Source organism: Hyla sarda, chromosome 5 (genome assembly GCF_029499605.1).
Source record: "Hyla sarda isolate aHylSar1 chromosome 5, aHylSar1.hap1, whole genome shotgun sequence".
NCBI lineage: Eukaryota > Metazoa > Chordata > Amphibia > Anura > Hylidae > Hyla > Hyla sarda.
The window spans coordinates 336506868-336531995 of NC_079193.1; the positions used below are offsets into that span (position 1 = coordinate 336506868).

Below are 25128 nucleotides of genomic sequence, written 5' to 3' on the forward strand. Positions count from 1 at the left end.
GGTCCCATGTCCCCTGATTTGAATTGATAAGCAGCCTCTCGTGATCAGTGGGGGTCCCAGGGTTCAGGGCCACACGGATCAGACTCTCATACCTTGGTGATCCAGGTGGAGTTTGTCCTTCACGGGAAAACCCTTTCGCTGCCAAGCTATTTTTGCTGTTCAGTGCTCTCCCGTTTACTTTGCCATCAGTTTGTAAAGATCATGAAAAAAGACCCATACATACTGATCACTGTGATATACATTATTAAAGGGGTACGGCAGCCATAGCAGTCACGGGGGTGAGGGGGGAGACATGGCTGCATGTATCTATGGATTTGGGAATCCACATTAATTGGGGGTAACAATAGATTGCATTGGTATTTATAAATATTTACGAATACTTTTTTTTAATATTGTTTCACACTGAATATCTTCTAACTTAATGCTTTCCATTATGACTATGAAAGTACCCAATACAAATATGTTGAGCTTAAAAAAAAAAAAAAAAAAAAAAAAAATGTACAAGAATTATTTTTAGTTTACACAAATATTGCTTAATGTACCCCTGTATACTAATACACTATGATCTGTGTACACAACACAGCAGCCAGGGTGTAGAATGCCCAGGGGGGCTTTTTAAGTCCCCAGGTGCCGATCAGATCACTGAGAAAGGGGCCGTACCTACAATCATGCTGCAAAGCAGAATAAGCAACATGGTGGCACAGGAAACAGGTGTAAATTAGAGTGGTCATTAAGGGGTTAATTCTTAAGAATGCTTGGCATGCAATATGGTAGACCAGCGTTTCCCAACCCGGATGCCTCCATCTGTTGCAAAACTACAAATACAACTTCCTGAATGTAGACCATGATATCCTATCATTAAATCTCTAGGTCTTCCCACTAGAGGGAGAAAATAAATAAATAAACCTCTGTCAGAGCTCTGTGGTCAGACTGGAAAGAACTACACAACTTCCTGTGGAGCATACAGCCGCTGATAAGTACTGGAAGGATTAAAGGAAAACTGTCACATGTTCACTCTCGCACTACCCACAGGTACTGACGGGTAGTGCGGGGGACGCCGATTCATATGATCCCTAACTTGCCCGGATCCGTCCGGCCGTTCACCCGCAATCTTAGTTTTTCTATATATGAAAATGTGGCTGTAACTGGCACGGGCGGGGTTTTCAGGAGCCTAGTGATACTGTGACATTAGCACCACCCGCTTATGAATATTCATCCCCCCCTCCCTCCAGCTCTCCCCGTCACTCCTAACCGGTCTTCACAGCGCATGTGCCGCGTCCTGACATGCGCAGTGAAGACCGGTTAGGAGTGGCGGGGAGAGCTGGAGGGAGGGGGGGGATGAATATTCATAAGCAGGCGGCGCTGCGGACGGGCGTCATTGACGTCACAGTATCACTAGGCTCCTGAAAACCCCGCCCGCGCCAGTTACAGCCACATTTTCATATATAGAAAAACTAAGATTGTGGGCGAACGGCCGGATGGAGCCGGGCAATGTAGGGATCATATGAATCAGTGTCCCCCGCACTATCAATCAGTACATGTGGTTACTGCGGGAGTGATCATGTGACAGTTTTCCTTTAAGATTTTTATATTGAAGTAATTTACAAATCTGGTTAATTTAAAAAAAAAAAAAAAAACATTTCCTTCAGAGTCTCTCTAAGTATATAGTTGCCTCGCCCTCCTTTTAGGCTGCAGATCGTAAATACCTTTCAGCACTTCATAGTTGAAAAATATTACTGGCCATCCTAAAATACAGCAACATCTCCATGTAAAATCAGAGGTTTGTTGCGGATCTCAGGGGATCACATGCACTATATGCCTAAAATGCATGGATTGCGACATTGATACTACAGCTCCCACTCCATGAGCCAAACCCAACAGGAAACCTCCATGAAAGTCACATACAAAACTCTTACCAAACTGCTGACACTAACACCGCTGGTATTGGTCATGCTTTCCGTAGTGTATATCATTGCTTTTTTTTTTTTTTTAAACGTTTACTCTGTTTACCGTATGGGGTCATTATATTTATATTATTTATATTTTGATAGATCGTACATTTATTTACACACGCGGCAATACCAAATATTTTTTTTACATTTTTTTTTGTAAAATCAGGAAAAAGGGTGATTTAAATTTTTATTGGGGGAGGGGATTTTTCAGTTAATTTTTTTTACTTTTATTTTTAAATTATGTCCCATAGGGTACTTTCTATAGCAATCAGATTGCTAATACTGTTCAGTGCTATGCACAAGCATAGCACTCATCAGTATTAGAGATGAGCAAAGTTACAGTGATTCAATTTGTCACGACCCTCGCGGTTTGGCGTTTGCTAATTTTAGCCGGCATAAAATTAGTTCAGCTTTCTGGTGCTCTCTTCAGTCTCCTAGGACTGTATCCAACTTTTCCAGCCCACCAGAGCACCTGAAAACTGAACTAATTTATGCAGGATAAAGTGAGCAAACGCCAAACCGCGAGGTTCTTGACAAATTGAATTACTGTAACTTCGCTCATCTCTAATCAGTATTATCGGCGATCTTCTGCTGGAAGGCAGATCAGTGCAGAAGACCCCGGGAGAGCGGGCGGAGGCAGATGAGGGGACCTCCGGCCACCATCTTAGCCGATCTAATCCTCGCAGCTGTGCCGCAGGCGATCAGATCAGCTATTACAATAGCCGCACTGTCCCAGATGCCGTGATCTGTATTGATCACGGCATCTGAGGGGTTAATGGCGGACATCAGGGAGATCGCCATTACCGGCAGGTCCCCGACTGCTTTCACGCATGAGGCGAGCACCGATCCGGTGCTCACGGTCATGTACAGGAAGTAAATGTACATCTTTGTGTGCCAAGTACCAGCAGACCAGGACGTACATTTCAGTCCTTGGTCGTATCCTGCGCATATTTGATGTACAGAATGTAAAGCTTTAGATTTTGTGCTGCAGATTTCAATGTAAACTAAATAATTGACCGCAGCATCAAATCCCGTGCATCAAATATGTGCAGGATACTTTACATGTAAATAGACCCTAATAGGTAGCAAAATCAGCTTCACAAAATATGCAGCAGCTCCTGTACATGTAAAACATACCCTAAGGGTGTATTGACACATACAGTATCCTGCACATATTTGATGCACAGGTTTTGAAGCTGTGTTCCTTAGGGTAGAGTCACATGTAGAGAATCCGCAGCTTATTTGACGCTGTGGATGCTCTACTGACCGTCCCCAGAGTGCGTCCTGCTGTACCGGAGAGCCCTGCATTGTGCAATCCGTCGCCATGAGCAGACACACCGTGATCGGCGAGTCGCCGTGTGCAGGCACAGTGTACACACAGACATCACGGCCGATCTTTGCCTAGTACGACCGTGATATCTGAGACTACACGGCAAATGCACGCGGCGAATCACAGATCACTGTGGGCGATAGGGGCAGACAAAGTGGGCACAGCCTGAGGCACACTCTAGGGCCAGTCAGTAGTGCATCTGCAGCATCAAATACACTGCAGATGCGCTACATGTGACCCCCACCCATGGTATGTTGACACGTAGAGGATCTGCTTCATATTTTGTGCCATTTTGCTACCCATTAGGGTCATTTTACACATACAGTATTCTGCACATATTTGAAGCGCAGATTTTGATGCTGCGGCCATTTACTTGACATTGAAATCTGCAGCATTAAATCTGAAGCTTTAAAGCCGGCTTCTTACATGACAGTGCGTTTAACCCATCACTGGTAGGGGCGGGACATCGCACTGGCCGGTGATAGGCTGGCGGCTGTCCGACGTTCCAGTCCCCAGCGTAAGGCCGACGTATTTAAGTTAAAGTTTATTTTCTATATCTTTTGCAGCCCGGGCATAGGGATACAACATACAGCAGTGGTCTCCAACCTGCGGACCTCCAGCTGTTGAAAAACTACAACTCCCAGCATGTCCGAACCGCCGTTGGCTGTCAGGCATGCTGGGAGTTGTAGTTTTACAACATCTGGAGGTCTGCAGGTTGGAGACCACTGGCGAACAGCGAGTTCCAGCGCCGGGGGCCCCTAACTAAGAGGAGGAGGGCAGTGATTGCGGGTGACATATGTGAGTAGTACCCCGCTGGGCTGATAATTAATTGGGGGGGGGAGCAGAACAGCGCTGGTGGGTAACATGATTTGGTGGGGGGAGCAGAACAGCGCTGGCGGGTCACATGATTAGGGGGGGGGGAGAGCAGAAGATTGCTCGCGGGTCACATGATTTGGGGTGGTGAAAGAAATACTGTTATATACCGTGGAACCACCATAACTTACAAAAATACCGTGATATACATATTTGGTCATACCGCACAGCTCTAATACACAATAAAGATGTATGATACTTTGAGGTACTATACAGGGTCACACAGCTGCAGAGCACAAAACCGGAGAGACTCTTTGCCATTGTATAGAGTCTGTGCGTATGAGGCCTTAGAAAACATTTTTTGGTTATTAGTTTGTCTACCACTGCGGGAGTGATGGCAAGAAATCCTAGAAAGGAACAATGCAGCCAAATACCTCCTGCTGCCTAATGTTAGAGATTCATCCAGTGCTGGAAGTGCCTTATGTAAAGCGGGGGCAGCTCATATGCAGAGGAGCCTACGCTTATGTGTACGCCAATTGTTCTGGAGAGTCTCAGGACTGACTATGTGAGATCACGGGGGCCGGGAGAACACTACAGTCACCCTTTACTCCAGCCAGAAGGAAGAACGCATTGCACTTGGTTGTTTGCCCTTAAAGTATTTCTCAGTGGGCAGAGAATGTGAAGGAACAGCTGACTCTGGAAACTTTAGACGCTGGGCACGGCTGATCCGTGGGGCGGAATAGTGATCCTGTGTTGCTAGAAGGGATATTTGTTAGGAAGTCATGGTTTCTTTAGGAGTTGGCCGTATTGTGGTGACGGGAATAGTAGCAGGTCACCCGACACGCCCAGTGACACATCCCCTCCAAGCCGTACGGACTTTGTACTCACCAAGGAGCAGGCGGCCTCAAACCTGCTATTTCGGAACAGCCAAAAACGTTTTATTACAAGATCCGGAACATTGGGAATCTAGTCTAGATTTAAGACACTTCCCTCTGATATGGGTAAAAGAATAACAATGTACATAAACAGAGAAAAAAGTCATGAGGACCATGTGTGGGGTATTGGGGACTTCTCACCTCTGCAGAACACGTCAGGGGTTACATCATACCTGATCTATTCAGCAGAGGTGTCTGGCAGCTATTCAAGCCTCTCTCCACAAAGCGAACACGTGTACGCACTGCCTAAGTGTGCATGTATAGAGGGGCATTGGAAAGATAAGCAGTTGGATTAAAGGGGTATTAAGGCTTTATACATGTAAGGACCCCCGCAAACTCTGTGCAGCCCCCGGCATTCTGTGCCGGGCACTGCTTCCGACACAGGGACAGGACGTCACGGCATTCATGTCTATGGGAGCGTGCGTGAATGGAGGGTGTGTGTCACGTCCACGTCTGAGGCAGCAGCGGGACCCCTGCGATCATACATCTTATTCCCTATCCTTTGGATAGGGGATAAGATGTATAAAGCCAGAATACCCCTTTAAACCAGTGTTTCCTAACCAAAGGTGCCTCCAGCTGTTGCAAAACTACAACACCCAGCATGCCCGGACAGCCTATGGCTGTCCGGGCATGCTGGGTGTTGTAGTTTTGCAACAGATGTAATTAATGGAACAGCCTCAACTGGTCCAACCTATAAAAAGGGGGTCGGTCCTCTAATAGCACTTCCCATCTGGTGATTAATGATCGATCACTGGGGGTACAATCGATCAATAGAATGGCATTCCCCGACTGCCCCTTGTGAATAAAGTCGCAATGTGATAGGGGTCTGTTCACTGCTTTAGCACTTACCGCAATAGGGTAGCACAGCGGGCCGCCAGGGTACAATAGGCAGAACAAAAGCCAACAATACAGGGCACACCTACCCGCTCGCGGTCAGCAATGAGAGCACAGTTTTAAAATCTTCAAGGTCAAAGTTCCTTGTTACAGCAGCAATTGTCAAACAAGTGACTGATAGCTAATCAGCCCAGACATCCGGAGTATGGATGACAGACAGAATACTTTTGGTGGCACCTCTCCAGCCATTTATGATGCTTGCTCGATAGTCAACCAACACTAGAATGTAGGCAGCCAGAGGAAGCTCTCGTGTCAGCCCATACGGCCAGCAAGATCCGCCAGGAGTTCGATGGTCTGCATTTTACAGATGCCCAAAAATATAGTTGTTGCATTTAACCTGTATTTTACCCCTTACCTTATTAATTTCATTTCTACTGTACGGCTGAGTACAGGTTACTGTATGTCTTACTGAATATCAGGTTGGTGGGTGGGGGGGGGGGGGGGGGAGGTTAGATCTTGGGTGTCCCTGAGGTTGAACTTTGTATATCTAGTGGATGTGTCAACTACATAACATTAATTTCACATTTATTTCACGCTGCGGATGCGCCAATGCCAGTCACTAGAATGAGCTCCCTGCTGCGGCCGGGTAGCCCTGTGTGTCAGATCTGCAGCGGGAAATATGCTGCTACGAGCAATGAGCAATGAGCAGACACACCGGGCTACCCAGCCACAGCAAGAAGCTCAGTCTAGTGACTGTCGTTGGCACATCCGCAGTGTGAAATACGCTGTGGATACGCTACGTGTGACCTTAACCTTAAAAGGAGATCTTTTATCCTAAACTGTGCCCGGGCTGTAAAACTATACATCATAAACTTTCACTTACCTGCCTACGATCCCCCGTTGTTCCGATATCGCCGTCCCGTTCTCCGGTCTCTTCCACTTCCTGCTGGTTGGTGACTTCACTCGCTCAGCCCATCAGCGGCCACGTCGGGACATTGCTGCGGCCGCTGATAGGCTGAGCACAGAGTGAAGTCACCGACCCGCAGGAAGTGGAAGAGACCGGAGAAAGGGACGGCGATATCGGAACAACGGGGGATCGTAGGCAGGTAAGTGAAAGTTTATTATGTATAGTTTTACAGCCTGGGCACAGCGGGGTTAAAAGTTTTAGCTTAGAGAACTCCTTTAAAGGGGTACTCTGCCCCTAGACATCTTATACCCTATCCAAAGGATAGGGAATAAAAAGGTGCGATGCCAGGGGTCCCTCCTCGATTTCTGCTGCAGCACCCCAGACATCCGGTGCACGGGATGAACTTCACTCCATGTCGGATAACTGGCGATGCAGGCTCCTGCGTCGTCACGCTCCCTCCCATAGACTTGCATTGAGGGGGGCACGGCTGCATTGTCACGAGCCTCCAGCGCGGCAACCGACGCTCTAAACGAATGCCAGGTGCAGCAGGGAGATCGCAAAGGGGGGGGGGGTCCACAGCGGCAGCACCCCCTTGGTCAGACATCTTATCCCTTATCCTTTGGATAGGGGATAAGATGTCTAGGGGCAGAGTTCCTATTAAAATTAAGTCCAACACATGGAAGACCGGTGACAAGATAAATATTTGTCCAGCTGACATCTTCGGACCTCTGACCATCATAGAAAGTCTATAAGTAGTTGGTATCCACTATGTTTTGCACATTTAGAGGATGCTGGATGTTTCATACTATGCACACAGCAGTCTGTGAAAGGTCAATCCTTATGTAGCTTCTCTGATTATGTTTCTTTGAGTGTATTAATTACCCCCTATAGACATCAAGCTCGAGTTTAACATCTTACAGGAAGTGCTGCCTAGGAAAAGGCATGAAAATTAGCTCTTCACGAGCGAGAAAACTCTCTAAAGCCACCTACAGGTAGTTACCCTGTAAGCCACATGTCCAAACCATAAATAAAATAAAAAAAATAACACTAAGGAAGTTGGCCACAAAAACCTCTTTACTAACCACACACAGCTAAAGCTAGGTTCACACCTACATTCTGAGCTTCCATCATAGATGTAATTGACCAGGGGAAAAAAGGAGCTAGTATGTCTGTTGTACACCAGATAGAGCCCAACAGATCCCACTGCAGACTTCATTGGGGTCCGTAAGGCTTCCTTTATTTTACTGGATTCTAATGGGACATAAAATACTGCATGCAGCTTAATGTCCTGTTGTCTAAATGGAAAGTGCCTCCAATATAGATGTGAACAGGGGCTTAGGGTGCATCCACACCACGTTTGCGAGATCCGGCAGGGAAATTTCAAAACTGGGCGCTCCCGTATCCCAGATGGACCAGCGCTGAATCGCATTCATTTAAATGCGCTGACAGGAGTCAGAGATAGTTTTGTGGCTGGACTGAAAACTGGAATACTATGCCGGATCTCGCAAACGTGGTGTGAGTAGAGTAGAGAGTAGTTTATGGCTAGGTGCTATTCTATGTGGATCCGCTTGTGTAACTTCCCAACAAGGGAAACAGGAAGCACTTCCTGTTAGCAAAATACTAAGGGGGGGGGGGGGGGGGGATGTGCACAACATCTGACAGGCATCAAGCAAAGAGCTCCTAAAAGATGGAGGGAGACCCGTAAGTAACTGGTGCTTGTGTGAGGACCATACGCAACATTTAAAAAGTAACACTTTGATGAGTACAATAAGTACTGGACAAATCGTTAACTTGCATTTTGGACTTTTTGGGAATGTAAAATTGCTATTTGTTCATCTATAATTCCCAACAGCAACCTCAAATTGAGATCTTGGGGATCCCGCTGTACAAACCGTTTATAAACCAATGTACACAGCTCCCTAGTACAGAGTGACACTAGTATGTAAAAACAAAAACTGATCCAGTGCAGTTACAGAAGATCAATTTGTGAAGCAATTCAACCTGAGGCTATATTCACATGGAGGAATTTCCGAGCAGAATTTCACCGGAACATTCTGCTCTGAAATTTTGCGGCAGAAGAGTCAGATTGATTTCAATAGGATTGTGCTGCATTGTGCACATGGCAAAATTTCGGCAGAAGATGTTTCTATGAACGTGGCATTAGGGTCCCCTATCCATAAGCTCAAACTACTACAGCACTAGTCTCCAAACCGTGGACCTCCAGCTGTTGCAAAACTACAACTCCCACCAAGCCCTTAGAGCCAACTGCTGTCCAAGCATGCTGGGATTTGTAGTTTTGCAACATCTGGAGGTCCTCAGTTTGGAGATGTCTCTGTGTGTCAGAATTTCTAAGCCTTACTATATAGTTAGTTGCCTGGTAAGTATAAAGCGGTGTTCACACTTATGTTTTCTAACCATTTTATAAGAAAGAGATCTTAACCAAGGACCTAGCACGAAAAAGGGAGTTTTTATAAAAAGGCAGGATAAGCAGGAGGGGGGTTTCTTACCAGAACATCATTACAGATCTCTCTCAGCTCTGTCTCGATCTTTTCCCGGTATTCTCGAGCCATCTGCTGCTTTTTCTCATGGCTCTCTGTCTTCTGCTCAATACTGGAGATGACCCTCCAGGACGACCGGCGGGCACCTACTACATTTTTGTAGGCGACTGACAGAAGATTCCTCTCCTCGTTGGACAGTTCACCTCCTTCTTCCGTCACCCGCTTCATGCAGGCGGCCATGTCATCGTACCTCTCTGCCTGCTCAGACAACTTGGCCTTCTGTACCAGCTCGCTTTTATCCATGGCTAAAGGTTCTAGACAGAGGGGAAAAAAAAAAAAAAGAAACTATCAATTTCTGCATTATTCATTTTACCAGAGTATACTATACTCAGTACAGGCACATCCTACCATTTGGATACATTAAATGTTGCTAGCAGGCCTGCAAATCCAGTGCCAAAGCCCCTTAACAGCTTTATTTGGTGGGGTTAAGGAATATCTTCTCTGCTGCAACACTATGCGCTACAACTAGAGATGAGCAAACTTGCAGTAAATTCGATTCGTCACAAACTTCTCGGCTCGGCAGTTGATGATTTATCCTGCATATATTAGTTCAGCCTTCAGGTGCTCCGGTGGGCTGGAAAAGGTGGATACAGTCCTAGGAAAGAGTCTCCTAGGACTGTATCCACCTTTTCCAGCCCACCGGAGCACTGGAAAGCTGAACTAATTTACGCAGGATAAGTCATCAACTGCCGAGCCGAGAAGTTTGTGACAAATCGAATTTACTGTAAGTTCGCTCATCTCTAGCTACAACCCTTGTAATGCAAAGCACATGGACTAACACTAGACAAGAAACATCCCAGAATGTAGGTGTCACCTGCTAGTAGTCTCCAAACTTAGGACCTCCAGCTGTTGTAAAACTATAACTCTCAGCATGCCCGGACAGCCATTGGCTGTCCGGGCATGCTGAGAGTTATAGTTTTACAACAGCTGGAGGTCCAAAGTTTGGAGACCACATATCTAGATGCACTGGCTTCTGACTAGGCCTGAAGCGCAGACGTGCTAGTAGAGAGAGAAGAGGGTTGTAAAGAGTCAAGGACACCTGCGCCAGTCTGCAAGACCTTCTATATGAACCGGAGAAGAGGAATCGCCAAAAACAGATAAATGCAATTGAGGCATTAAAAGAAGGCAAAAAACAAGGGGTGACACCAAGATTATACCCCATGACCTATCCACAGGATAGGGACTAAGTAGCTGAATGATCAGGAGAACAGGGGGTTCCTTGTCCTCTGAGTAAATGGAGTAGTAGCCAAGGAGGAACGCTGCTGTTTTATACACTTTATGTGTGACTACCAAAGAAAGCTTGCAGCGGCCACCTACAGCAATCCCATAATGACTGGATGCAGCACTCTTGCTTCACTCACTCCGGGGACAAGGCACTAGTGCTGGGCGGTATATCGGTTCATACCGAATTTTTTTTTTCTGCATGATATGAATTTTTTCTCATACTGCAATACCGGCTGGGCCCCTCCCCCCCCTCGAATGAATGAATTATCAGCTGCAGCACACTGTCCCCACATTGGGGATCTAATCATGTGAGACCCGGGGGCACTGTTCTGTTTCTCTCGTCCCTCCCCCCCAATGAATTATTGGCTCTCATTTTTATGCCTCACGACCACGGGGACGGAGTATTGTGACACCACACCCCCTCCGATAGACTTGCATTGAGGGTGCGGGGCGTCGTCGTGATGTCAAGATACTCCATCCCCGTGGACGGGAGGCATAACACAGAGCCTCCAGCAGTGCTTACAGGTGGGTGCTGCATGCTAGATTGCGCGGGACCCCCGCGATCAGATATCTTATCCCCTATCCTTTGGATACCGGATAAGATGTCTTGGGGCAGGAGAACCCCTTTAACACTGAACCCCTGGCCTATCCTGAGAAAGAAAAGCCATAATGCCGGTTCAGCACTACCTCCTTTTTACCATTCTTCCACTATATAGCAGTATCTGATCACCCGCTGTGTAGAAAACTGCAGCATGGTCCCATTCAAGTACATGGAGCAGACAGAAGATCTGTGCACAGCTGGGTGTGCGGCTGAGGAAACTTAGAAGGGGACGCAGAGCTACACAAACATTGCATCCATTATGTGGGAAAGTAAGGGTCCCAGAAGCCAGACCCCAATCAATCACGCCATCTCTTAGCAGTATGTCAGAACTGTACAACACTGCAACAACCTTTTCCGTTTTCTCAGAACGACTAAGTGGCTCCTGGGAATTGTCCAGCATCTAGGGGGTAATCGATGTCTGGGAAACTAATGGACACTTGTAGTGGCTTTCAATGATGGAAGCTCAACACTGCCGATAACCGGATTACACAACTATTAAACTCCCACCATGTCATAATTACACGTCACATTGAGCCAGAGCAAGAAAACACCATTTACCACCGTTCTGATCATTGTACATCAGAAACGCTCCAGAACAAGGATGAAGCGAACAAAAGAGCCGCTACACAAGTCCTTGTGCTGTCTACAGCTGTCAAAAATATAGATCATTAAAGCTCCCATTAAGGTTAGCAACTCTTTCAGTAATGTTCAGCTGTGTTCATATACTTTTCCTGCTGTATTTTGGTGCATATGTACAAAATACAGACCAAAAATGCGAGCAATGAGCTTCCAATGCATTTAATTGAAATGCATTATTTTTAACACCTTAAGACCAGAGCGTTTTTTTGCACATCTGACCACTGTCACTTTAAACATTAATAACTCTGGAATGCTTTTAGTTATCATTCTGATTCCGAGATTGTTTTTTCGTGACATTCTACTTTAACATAGTGGTAAAATTTTGTGGTATCTTGCATCCTTTCTTGGTGAAAAATCCCAAAATTTTATGACAAATTTGAAAATGTTGCATTTTTCTAACTTTGAAGCTCTCTGCTTGTAAGAAAAATGGATATTCCAAATAATTTTTTTTTTATTCACATATACAATATGTCTACTTTATGTTTGCATCATAAAATTTATGAGTTTTTACTTTTGGAAGACACCAGAGGGCTTCAAAGTTCAGCAGCAATTTTCCACAAAATTTTCAAACTCAGTATTTTTCAGGGACCAGTTCAGGTTTGAAGTGGATTTGAAGGGTCTTCATCTTAGAAATACCCCACAAATGACCCCATTATCAAAACTGCACCCCCCAAAGTATTCAAAATGACAGTCAGTGTTTTAACCCTTTAGGTGTTTCACAGGAATAGCAGCAAAGTGAAGGAGAAAATTCACAATCTTCATTTTTTACACTCACATGTTCTTGTAGATCCAATTTTTTAATTTTTACAAGGGGTAGAAGGAGAAAATGTATACTTATATTTGTAGCCCAATTTATCTCGAGTAAGCACATACCTCATATATCTATGTAAAGTGTTCGGCGGGCACAGTAGAGGGCTCAGAAGCGAAGGAGCGACAAGGGGATTTTGGAGAGTACGTTTTTTCTGAAATGGTTTTTGGGGGGCATGTTGCATTTAGGAAGCCCCTATGGTGCCAGAACAGCAAAAATAACCCACATGGCATACCATTTTGGAAACTAGACCCCTTGAGGAACGTGACAAGGAATTAAGTGAGCCTTAATACCCCACAGGTGTTTCACGACTTTTACATATGTAAAAAATAAAATTTTCACTAAAATGTGTTTCCCCCCAAATTTCACATTTTTGCAAGGGTTAATAGCAGAAAATACCCCCCAAAATTTGTAACCCCATCTCTTCTGAGTATGGAGGCACCCCATAAGTTGGCCTGAAGTGCACTACGGGCGAACTACAATGCTCAGAAGAGAAGGACTCATATTTGGCTTTTTGAGAGCAAATTTTGCTCGGGGGCATGTCGCATTTAGGAAGCCCCTATGGTGCCAGGACAGCAAAATAACCCCCACATGGCATAACATTTTGGAAACTAGACCCCTTGAAGAACATAACAAGGACATTGGGAATCACTGGCGTTGAATACCCCTAACAGGGTGCCTCCACCTGTTGCAAAACTCCCAGCATGCTTGGACAGTCAACGGCTATCCAACAATACTGGGAGTTGTTATTTTGCAACAGCTGGAGGCTCCATTTTGGAAACAGTGGCGTACCAGATGTTTTTCATTTTTATTGGGGAGGGGGCTGTGTAGGGGTATGTGTATATGTAGTGTTTTTTACTTTTTATTATATTTTGTGTTAGTGTAGTGTTTTCATGGTACAGTCCCACGGGCGGGGTATTACAGCGAGTTTCCCGCAAACTTGCAGCCTGATACTCACTGTAAGCCCCCTGCCCATCCAGCTGTTGCAAAACTACAACTCCCAACATGCACAGTCTATCAGTGCATGCTGGTAGTTATAGTTTTGCAACAGCTGGAGGCACACGGGTTGGGAAACACTGAGTTAGGAAACAGACAATGTTTCCCAACCAGTGTGCCTCCAGTCATTGCAAAACCACTACTCCCAAACATTCTCAGGCATGCTGGAAGTAGTAGTTCGGCAACATCTTTAGAGCCAGATGCTGCCGAACTACAACTCCCAGCATGCTTGGAGTTGTAGTTTTGCAACATATGGAGGACTACAGTTTGCAGACCACTAATACAGTGGTTTCCAATCTCTGCCCTTCCAGATGTTGCAAAACTACAACTTCCAGTATGCCAAAACTGTCCAGGCATGCTGGGAGGTGTAGTTCAACATCTGACGGGCCAGATGTTACAGAACTACAACTCCCAGCATGCCTGGACAGTAAGGGCATGCTAAGGATGTGTAGTTTTGCAACATCTGGAATGGCACAGTGGTCTCCAAACTGTGGACCTCCAGATGTTGCAAAACTACAACTCCCAGCATGCCCAGACGCCAAGGGCTGCCTGGGCATGCTGGGAGTTGTAGTGTAAGGGGACAAGATGGAGCCGTCCAGATAGCTTTACGGCGGTCTGGACTGCTGCAAAAGTCCTGCAACGCCGCCAAAGATCAACTCACCTGTCGTCACCGCCGCCGGGATCCGGGCCTTCAGGGACGAGGTAAGTACCGGGGCTGGGCCCCAGCACTCCCCCGTCGCATCCTCCGGTCTTCCTCCCGTCCTCTCCGGACTTCCAGGGGCCGGGCAGGGCGGGAGGAAGTAACCCCCCCCCCCCTGCAATTGGTCGGTTAGCTAACCGAATCGCAGGGGATAGGAGGAGGTGGCAGGCTTTCCACCTCGCTCATATACTCCAGCATGGTCCTGGCTGTCTGTGACAACCGGGATCATGCAAAATTACCGGGCGGTCGGGTCCCAGAGACCCGATCAGCCCGGTATCGCCGCAGATCGCAGGGGCGATTTCCCTCGTGATTTGGGGGGCAGACATGGCCCCCCTCAGTGTTTGCCCTGGATGCCTGCTGAACGATTTCAGCAGGCATCCGCTTCCGATCTCCGCCCGGCGAGATGCATACGTCCTCAGTCCTTAAGTACCAGGGTCCCAAGACGTATGCATACGTCTTGGGTCCTGAACAGGTTAAAGGCATATTTTAAATATGGCGGTATAAGTGGCGAGTCAGGAGTGAGCGCTGGAGATGCACGGTGACAGACTCACATAATCAGATGGATTACCTGAACCGCCTGTCTATGGGACTCAGGCTATACGATTGCCTGGGAAGCTTAAAGGGGTACTCCACTGAATTTTTTTTTTAAATCAACTGGTGCCAAGAAGTTCAACAGATTTGTAAATGACTTCTCTTAATCCTTCCGGTACTTAGCTGCTGTATGTTCCACAGGAAGTTCTTTTTTTTTTAAATTGCTCATGTAGCCTTGTCTATGACTCATGGACAAGCCTGACGCTGCTGCAGGACTGCTTAGTGTCCCGGTTGGTATATGGGGACGGTCCCTTTCGTCATTTGGGGTATCAAAGAGAAACCAAATGAATTCATTATTATTTTTTTTTGCATAAGTAGCTACTCACACGGGATGTTCATATGGCTGAAAGTTCTCTGTTCCGAACGTTACATACACAAACGCTGAGCTCAGCTGAATGTTCACATGTTTTGAATGGATATAGAAGTTGCTGCCATGGACTGTACTGGTGGCAGCTTATCTTTTAGAGAAGAAGATCAGACAACTGAAATCAAACACGGTTCTTCTAAAGCGAGTGTTGGGAGACCACCATACACCTTAAAGGGGTATTCCAGGGATTCTCCCCCCCCCCCATCTGGTTCCAGAATGTTAAACAGATTTGTAAACTACTATTAAAAAGATCTTAATCCTACCAATAATTATCAGCTGCTGAAGCTGAATTGTTCTTTTCTTTGTGGCAACAGTGCTCTCTGCTGACATCTCTGCTTGTCTTGGGAACTGCACAGAGTAGAAGAGGTTTGCTTCTACTCTGGACAGTTCCCGAGAGAGGTGTCATCAGAGCACTAAGAGTGTGTTCACACTGCGGAATCTCTGCTCGCTGAATTCTGCGGGCAGAGGTTCTGCCTGGCGGCCGCCGCTTCAACGCTGGGGCCGCGGGGCACTGAGGCTTCACCATTGACGGCTATGCAGTGCTCGCGGAATCCACGCAAAGAACAAACATGTTCTTTCTTTGCACGGAACAATTTCAACGGCAGAATTGTCTGCCGTGGAGTTCCGCTTGTGGAATTCTGTAGTGTAAACCGAAAAGAACAACTGAACTTCAGCAGCTCATAAGTACTGAAAGGATTAAGATTTTTTTTTTTAATAGAATTTACACACACACATATATATACATATATATATATATATATATATATATATATATATATATACACACACAATTATATATATATATATATATATATATATATATATATATATATATATATATATATATATATATATATATAAAGTTTTTTCCTTGGATAACCCCCTTTAAACCAGTGTTTCCAACCAGTGGGCCTTCAGCTGTTGCAAAACTACATCTCCCACCATGTTTGGATAGTTTAGACCAGTGTTTTCCAACCAGGATGCCTCCAGCTGTTTCAAAACTACAACTCCCAGCACATGCTTGGAGTTGTAGTTTTGCAAAAGCTGGAGGCACACTGGTTGGGAAACACTGGTTTGGACAGTCGACCATTCCCATTAAAGGGGACAATTTGGCCAAAGTTTTTTCTGATGCGTATAGGGGCCTCAAACAGAAGCTGAATTTAGATCAAATTACATGGGCAAAAAGTCACATGTAAAGCCTTCATATGCAGTACCAAAAAGTGCAAAGTTTAAGAGAAGGAGAGAACAATAAAGTAGCGGCCACTCAAGCACCGAACCTCCATTGCTTTTGGAGACTCATGGGATGCAGTCTTGATATTAAAGGGGTTCTCCGGTGGAAAACCTTTTTTTTTTATTTTTTTTTTTTTTTTAAATCAACTGGTGCCAGAAAGTTAAACAGATTTGTAAATTACTTCTATAAAAAAAAAATCTTAATCCTTCCAATACTTATCAGTTGCTGAATACTACAGAGGAAATTCCTTTCTTTCTGGAACACAGAGCTCTCTGCTGACATCACGAGCACAGTGCTCTCTGCTGACATCTCTGTCCATTTTAAGAACTGTCTAGAGAAGGAGAAAATCCCCATAGCAAACATAGGCTGTTCTGGGCAGTTCCTAAAATGGACAGAGATGTCAGCAGAGAGCACTGGGTCCCAAAAAGAAAATATTAGCTGCTGAATACTACAGATGAAATTAAGTACTGGAAGGATTTTTTTAATTTTTTTTTTAATAGAAGAAGTCATTTACAAATCTCTTTAACTTTCTGGCACCAGTTGATTTAAAAAATAAAATAAAAAAAGGTTTTCCACCGGAGTACCCGAACTGGAGTTGCTCTCAAGCTGGTGGCGACTTCCCCAGTACAGCGCCGGGCCCTGCCGCATTTCAGACATTTCTTTCCTGCTATTCTTAGTCTTGGAATGAATACCCCCTGCTGTGTCACCAGAAGACAATGCTATCTGCTTCTCATAGTCCTCAAGATATCACAAGGTGCAATAAACGGTTGTGTAAGCCTCTTGGAAGAGAATAAATGTTCTCCTAGATGCACCTTGTCCCCACAGTGACATGATCACACGTAATAAAACGTGCACGCCACCTATGACCCAGTCCTGTGCCGCTCACTGGAAGCGCACACGCATATACTGCTGAGACACATGAGGACGGCCATGCACCGCTCCCGCATTGTCTGGTCATACACTGCAATGGCATCGGATTCTGCAGGAGGGCCTCATGGTTGTCTGGATTGGAAACGCTGGGATTCAACGTGTAGAACATCTTACACCAGTGTTTCCCAGCCAGTGTGCCTCCAGCTGTTGCCAAACTACAACGTCCAGCATGCCCGGACAGCCAACGGCTGTCCGGGCATGCTGGGAGTTGTAGTTTGGCAACAGCTGGAGGCACACTGGCTGAAAGCATTAGAGCAAAATCCCCCAATCTGTGGCTCTCCCACTGTTGCCAAACTTCAACTGCCCTAATGCCCAGACAGCTGTCATATGTCCGGGCATGCTGGGAGTTGTAGTTTTGAAACAGCTGGAGGCACCCTGGCTGGAAAACACTGGGGGATTCTGATCTAATGTGTAAGACAGTGTTTTCCAGCCAGGGTGCCTCCAGCTGTTGCAAAACTACAACTCCCAGCATGCCCGGACATATGACAGTTGTCTGGGCATTAGGGCAGTTGAAGTTTGGCAACAGCAGGAGACCCACAGATTGAAGAACACATTAGTTGACTATTTTCCAAACTTGCCCAGGTCAGCAACATCATCTAATGTCTATTACAGCGTTTCCCCAACCATGGTCCCCCTAGATGTTGCAAAACTACAACTCTCAGCATGCCCAGACAGCCGTTGGCTGTCTGGGCAAGCTGGGAATTGTAGTTTTGCAACAGCTGGAGGCAACCTGGTTGGGGAAACACTGGTATATTACAAACCTGATCAATCATACTTTTGGCTACAGGCGAGTGAAGAGGTGAGTGAAGAGGTGAGTGAAGAGGTGAGTGAAGAGGTGAGTGAAGAGGTGAGTGAAGAGGTGAGTGAAGAGGTGAGTGAAGAGGTGAGTGAAGAGGTGAGTGAAGAGGTGAGTGAAGAGGTGAGTGAAGAGGTGAGTGAAGAGGTGAGTGAAGAGGTGAGTGAAGAGGTGAGTGAAGAGGTGAGTGAAGAGGTGAGCGGTAGCTGCTTATTTCCCTCTCCCTACTGAGAACACATACATGCTTGGCCAAGATGAGCATACATATGTATGGAGGGTGGGGCTCGGGAGGCATAGCTGTCTGGCCATCAGCTATCTAAAAGCCAGTTCACACTGAGAAATTCCTGAGCGGAATCTACTTGCAGCAGCTTCCCATTGTTGTCGATGTCCACTGTGCAGCTCAAACTATGCAAATACCACAGCAGAACTGGATTCCGACAACAGAATGAACCTGTGCATGTCCATGTCTCTTGTGCCAATTGCTATCTGTGGGTGGCACCTGCTGCACTCGGAATTTCCGCACCGAAAACTCTGGGCAGATGGTACCTTAAGGCGGGTCCATCCATATGAAGTCAGTCAAACCCTCTGATTATGGTTTGGCCAACCATTAAAGGGGTACTCCAATGGAAAATGTATCCACTGGAGTCTACTCTGGCTTCTCCACATCAGTCTTCTCTGGCAGCAGATTATCTCCCTGTGAACATAGGGATTGGTCATGTTAAAATCCCCCTGTCCAATCCTTACTTCCCCTGACATCTGCCTTCAGAAGACCCCTATACACTTTTAAAAGGGGTACTCCGGTGGAAAACATTTTATTATTTAATTTTTTTTTTTTTAAATCAACTGGTGCCAGAAATTTAAAAACAGATTTGTAAATTTCTTCTATAAAATTTTTTTTTTTACCCTTCCAGTACTTTTTAGCAGCTGTATGCTACAGAGGAAATTTTCTTTTTGAATTTCTTTTTTGTCTTGCCCACAGTGCTCTCTACTGACACCTCTTGTCAGTGTCAGGAACTGGACAGAGCAGCATAGGTTTGCTATGGGGATTTTCTCCTGCTACAGTCAGCAGAGAGCACTGTGGACAACACAAAAGAGAAATTCAAAAAGAAAAGAATTTCCTCTGTAGCATACAGCTGCTAAAAAGTACTGGAAGGGTAAAGATTATTATTATTTTTTTTTTTTTTTAATAGAAGTAATTTACAAATCTGTTTAACTTTCTGGCACCAGTTGATTTATTAAAAAAAATAAAAATAAAAATGTTTTCCACCGGAGTACCCCTTTAAAAGTGTATAGGGGTCTCCTGAAGGCAGATGTCAGGGAAAGTAAGGATTGGACAGTGGGATTTTAACATGACCAATCCCTATGTTCACAGGGAGATAATCTGCAGCCAGAGAAGACTGACCCCATTTCAAATGCATGCATGCACGCACAAGTGAGCATGCGTATGTGGGCATTAGGTTATCTGAAATGCATGGCAAGATTTATTCCTTGCAGACGTCAATGCTCACCCACAGCAGCCCATTAAGGTTACACATCAGTACAGTTCTGTAAACCAGGGAGCCAGCATCACATTTACCTGTAGACCACTACAGCAGGTCCGACTAAATGCAATCATATAGAGCAGTGGTCTTCAACCTGCGGACCTTCAGATGTTGCAAAACTACAACTCCCAGCATGCCCGGACAGCCGTTGGCTGTCCGGGCATGCTGGGAGTTGTAGTTTTGCAACATCTGGAGGTCTGCAGGTTGAAGACCACTGATATAGAGAAAATGACCAGCAGATAGCACCAACATAAGCTGTATCCGTAGATACGTCTCCCAGCCCAATGGTGGGCCTGATAATTGACAGCTGTCCGTTCAGGCCATCAGATCCATAGTCGGCTCAGGACTTGCTGCTGTTCACACGTTGCGGCTAATTAGTGGCACTGAAACAAATTATAGCATGCGATTTTGCAGTATAAAATGACATTTTATTGCGATAATGCAATACATTAAATCACCATTTTTACCGCGATTTCGATAATTTGCTGTAAAACGCATGAGGTAATCATTTGCAATACCGCCAGTCAGCTTTAAGACGTGAATACAGCCTTACACACATGTATATTAGGTTAATGTGAACGCAGGTCTACAGTCACATAGCTCCTGTGTCCCGGCTATCACCCCCCATCCTTCACGCCGATCCAGTGATAATATACTACGCTTCTTCGGAGCAGCGTTTTTAGAAACCATATTTGCCCTTCCTTGTCCCCAGATGTTAACTGATGGACACCCACGGAATAAAGGGTATAGTTAGCCCAAAAGGGACATTCAAACATAACGTGTTATGGCGTGTGCCCTGGTACATGAACGCAAGCTGCCATTACTAAAGAGCCGACATAACGTGGCGGAAACCCACATCACGCTTAGAAGGGGGAAGTACAACGCCGGCCTGACAGGAGGTTCAGGTTAACCCATTGCAAAAAAAAATAAAATAAAAAAACCCCATCCGCATACAAGGGCATGGCAATGAGAGGAGCAGCTAGCCTCCGTACAAACACGTGTCTCTGCTGCACAATGCATATTATGCATCATTTTACTTCTCAGCTGGTCAGGCACTGCAATGGTTAACCTCGAGCGGTTAGCAACCAGTCACACACCACGGCCTGCATGTCATTATCACCCTTTGCTGCACATACATTTTCCCAGGCTGTGCCCAGCGCTATGCAACCCCCCCTCCCCCCCCCCTCCCATATGACGAATCGCATTGCAACCAGCATCCTAATGCTCCGCCATGCTATTAGTCCACAGTAACCGAGGCTCTATGTATTCTCAAATCCCCTTTCCTTTATCCGTAATCCAGGCCCGGGTGTACGTATAGCATCTCTATCCTGCTGAGCAGAGGTCACAGGCTTCCATACTCCCCAGCCGGCAGGAGTCCTATCCAGCAGCCGCAAGGTGATCTACATGTACAAACAGGAACCGCACGTACAAGGATAAAAAAAAATCCTACATCCACCACGCCCTGCCGGCCCCAGCTCTTTGCCGGTCTGTCCTTTAGAAGCACATGCTGGAGTTTAACCATAGGACGCCCTGAAGGGATGCAGAGAAGAAGATAGGACAGTGGCGTCCAACCTGTGGCCCTCCAGCTGTTGCAAAACTACAACTCCCAGCATGCCCGGACAGCCGTTGGCTGTCCGGGCATGCTGGGAGTTGTAGTTTTGCAACTGCTAGCAGGTCTCTGCGTTGACAACTATAATCCAGGCTGCAGAGGAAGAAAGCAAGGTCTCTCCCGGTCACTGAGAAAGCCCAAGAGGTGGGGGCAGGGAAAAAAAAAAAAAAGCCGAATCCCTAGCGCCCCACCCCGACCAGCCTGTGTTACCTGTTTGCAATGTGTCCAGCTCTACACTATACGCCAGACATCACCTAGACGCCCTGGTTTTTATAGCAAGGGAGGTGGCCCCTGAGTAAATTGTAGATGCCAGACGATTCATCTGCAAGGGGAAAAAAAAAAAAAGGGTTTTATCTGAAGATTACGCTCCACCCGCCATTGCATCATGGCTTCTGTAATCCATGGTTAGGAAAGAGAGATTCTCTCCGTGTGTAGGTGGTGGGGGAATGACTACAAAGCCCAGAGCAACCTCTGGATTACTTCAAATCTCAGCAGGACTATCGCCTATCGCAGTGGCCTGCAAACCGTGGCCCTCCAGATGTGGCAAAACTACAACACCCAGCATGCCCAGACAGCCTTCAAGATGGGCTGTTATAGGATTGCCCGGGCATGCTGGGAGTTGTAGCATTGCAACATCTGGAGGGCCACTGTTTGAGACCATGGAGCTATAACACCGTCCCCCCCCAAACCTGCGGCGGAAATACAACTCCCAGTATGAACAGACTGTACAAAGCCTGTCCGAACATGCTGGGAGTTGCAGTTTAGCAACAGCTGGAGGCACCCTGCGCTAGACCATAGGCTCTTTTCCCGCATCTGGAAATATTTAAAAAGGACATTCACATCCTCTCCCATAACCCCTCTCTTCCAGGGAAGCCTCTGATTTAACCCTCGACAGTTCCAGGTAATAGTCACAATCCACCCCCCCCTTTCTCTGATGCATAAGAAACCTGCAAGGCATTACCCAGATGAACACCTCCCATCCACCCCAAGTATCTGGAATGTGTGGGGGGAGGTGCGATCCAGCTATGCACAGGTCTGGAATAGCCTATTCTCCTCCCATCTACCCAAAAAAAAAAAAATAATCAATATTCTGAGCCATAAAACAGCATAATGTGCACAGACGCCAGTGCATTGTTCCCCTGCAAGTCATGCAGTTTAAAAGCAAATAAACTAAAAAATATATAAAATTAAATATATAGTCTTCACCCCTCTAGGAGACGCTCTAGTAAATATAGGTCTATTACACGTAGGCTGAGGTCACTGTGACCTTAAGTTTGTCCAGGAAAACAGATGCAAGCGGCCCCCAGGATGGAAGCGGCCGGGGGGCTTCTACGCTGAACAGGATTCCTTTGTGAGGAGGGGGAAGGAGGGGGTTCCGAACCTTTCCTGGGAATATGGCCACTGTCACCTTGTCTGTTCACCACTGACCCAGCACAGAGAGGATGATCGCACCAGAGACACCTCCCTTCCTCCCTGGGGACAGGCGAGAAGGAGGGAGGAGGAGGAGGGGGCGGCCTCACCTGTGCTGCAATGTCTGCAACAAAAAACTGCATCAATGCAACACAGGGGGGGGGGGAGGTGGTGCATGCAACAGCCCCGGCATATCCAGGGTATACAGCTATAGATCACATGTGATGGCAATGAATGGAGGTACCCACACCGCTATAACCATCACCCCCTGCAGATGTGGGGCACATGGATGGGTCAGTCAGTAGAGCAGTGTTTCCCAAGCAGAGTGCCTCCAGCTGTTGCAAAACTACAACTCCCAGCATGCCCGGACAGCCTTCGGCTGTCCGGGCATGCTTGGAGTTGTAGTTTTGCAACAGCTGGAGGCACTCTGCTTGGGAAACACTGCAGTAGAGCATCAGACTCCCAATCTCAAGGTCCAGGGTTCAAGTCCCTGTTCATCAACAACTGCGGTGTTATTTTTTTTATTTATTAATTACATTTTTTTTTTTTTTGCAAAATCTCCCCCTAATATCTATGAGAAGGCAAAGATATATTTAAGAGGACAGGAGAAACCATCATCAGCCCTGAATAGATGGCAAAGTCTATGGATGAGATCAGCCTCCATATAAGGGGAGGGGAGGGTCCTCTCTGCTATAGACCAAGGCAACAGAATCTGGGGACAAAGGCAAAACCCGGGGGACTACAAGTCCCAGCATACCAGAACGCTCCCGCCTGCCCCAGCCCTAAGGGATGCACAATGGGAAGCGCTGGAGGACACAGAGCCCTGCGCGGCCCCAGCCTCCTCCCAGTTCTATGAACAATGCTTCCTCTCCGCCATTACCCGGGCCTCCCCCCACCTCCTCTCCAGCTCTTCCCCCCTCCACCCTGTCAGGCTCGAGCCCTCCACACTTTCCCCGCCGGTGAAGGCCCCCCCGCCGGTACCTGTGTGAGAGAGGGGATGCACGGAGGCGGATGTCGGGTCCCCGGGCTGGGTGTATACGCGTCTCTCAGGCGACTGCCGCTGGGAGAGTCCGGTCTCTTCCGAGCGCTCAAAGCTCTAACCGATCCACGGGGTTTCCTCCAATCGCTGAGCAGGGGCCGGGGGAGTGACGTCAAGCGCTGCTATGGCAACGGCTGACTGGGTGGCATAATCACCGCCCGCTCCCTCCCCTCCCTCCCTGTAGGCCTCGGGGGCGCGCGGCGGCGGAGGGTGGGGTGCTCGTGCCCGCCCGGGGCCCTGGCTGCACAGTCACTGCCTCACAGGCCGGCGGGGAGGGCCGGGGGCCATGCTGTGGTCCTGGTGCCGACATACAGTGGAGGAGATAACATATCTGGACCCTTAGAATAAAATCATGAGGGGGAGGGGGAGGGCTCCATCACCATATGAAGCAATATCTAAGATGGAATGTTACACCTGTATAAATTATAAGGGGATTCGACTGTGATGGAGAATGGTTTGTCAGTGTATGGTAAAAAATAAAGTTTCCATTGTACAAACACCTACAACACTTATCAGAACGGTCTTTGTTGCCTGTAGCAACCAATGAAGTGACAGCTAGGCTACGGTTGCTATAGGCAACTGATGTTTTTCATGCCTAGTCCGCGCTCCCCAGCATGTGGTTCTCCAGCAAAACTACAATTCCCATTATACGCTGAAAGCCAAGGCTACAACACCCATCTTGGTGCATTCACACCACAGTTTGTGTATACAGCGACCGTATACAGTTTATATTATAGCACCGTATTTGTTTTATACCATACAGTTTTAATATTCCCAAACTGTATAAATAAACCATGCTGTGTATGCCGCATTACCCTGACAGCAGAAGCTACAATGCCCATCATACTCCTAAGCTACAATAACCATCATACCCTAACAGCCAAAGATACAATGCCCATCATATACTGACAACCAAACATACAATGCCCATCATATACTGACAACCAAACATACAATGCCCATCATATACTGACAACCAAACATACAATGTCCATCATATACTGACAACCAAACATACAATGCCCATCATATACTGACAACCAAAGATACAATGCCCATCATATACTGACAACCAAAGATACAATGCCCATCATATACTGACAACCAAAGATACAATGCCCATCATATACTGACAACCAAAGATACAATGCCCATCATATACTGACAACCAAAGATACAATTGCCCATCTTATACTGACTACCAAAGCTACAATGCCCATCATATACTGACAACCAAAGATACAATGCCCATCATATACTGACAACCAAAGATACAATGCCCATCATATACTGACAACCAAAGATACAATGCCCATC

General features: G+C 46.6%; 1 protein-coding gene across 1 annotated transcript in view; it reads right to left on the minus strand.

Annotated features, from left to right (window-relative positions):
• YWHAZ (tyrosine 3-monooxygenase/tryptophan 5-monooxygenase activation protein zeta) overlaps positions 1 to 23912 on the minus strand; it is a 33243-nt gene extending 9331 nt beyond the window's left edge. The window contains exons 1-2 of the mRNA XM_056522507.1: positions 23754 to 23912; positions 9279 to 9583 (exon numbers count right to left, since the gene is read on the minus strand). Coding sequence (XP_056378482.1) covers positions 9279 to 9572 — 294 coding nt within the window. The 5' untranslated portion in view covers positions 9573 to 9583; positions 23754 to 23912. The remainder of the gene's footprint in view (positions 1 to 9278; positions 9584 to 23753) is intronic.
• Positions 23913 to 25128: the final 1216 nt, after the last annotated feature.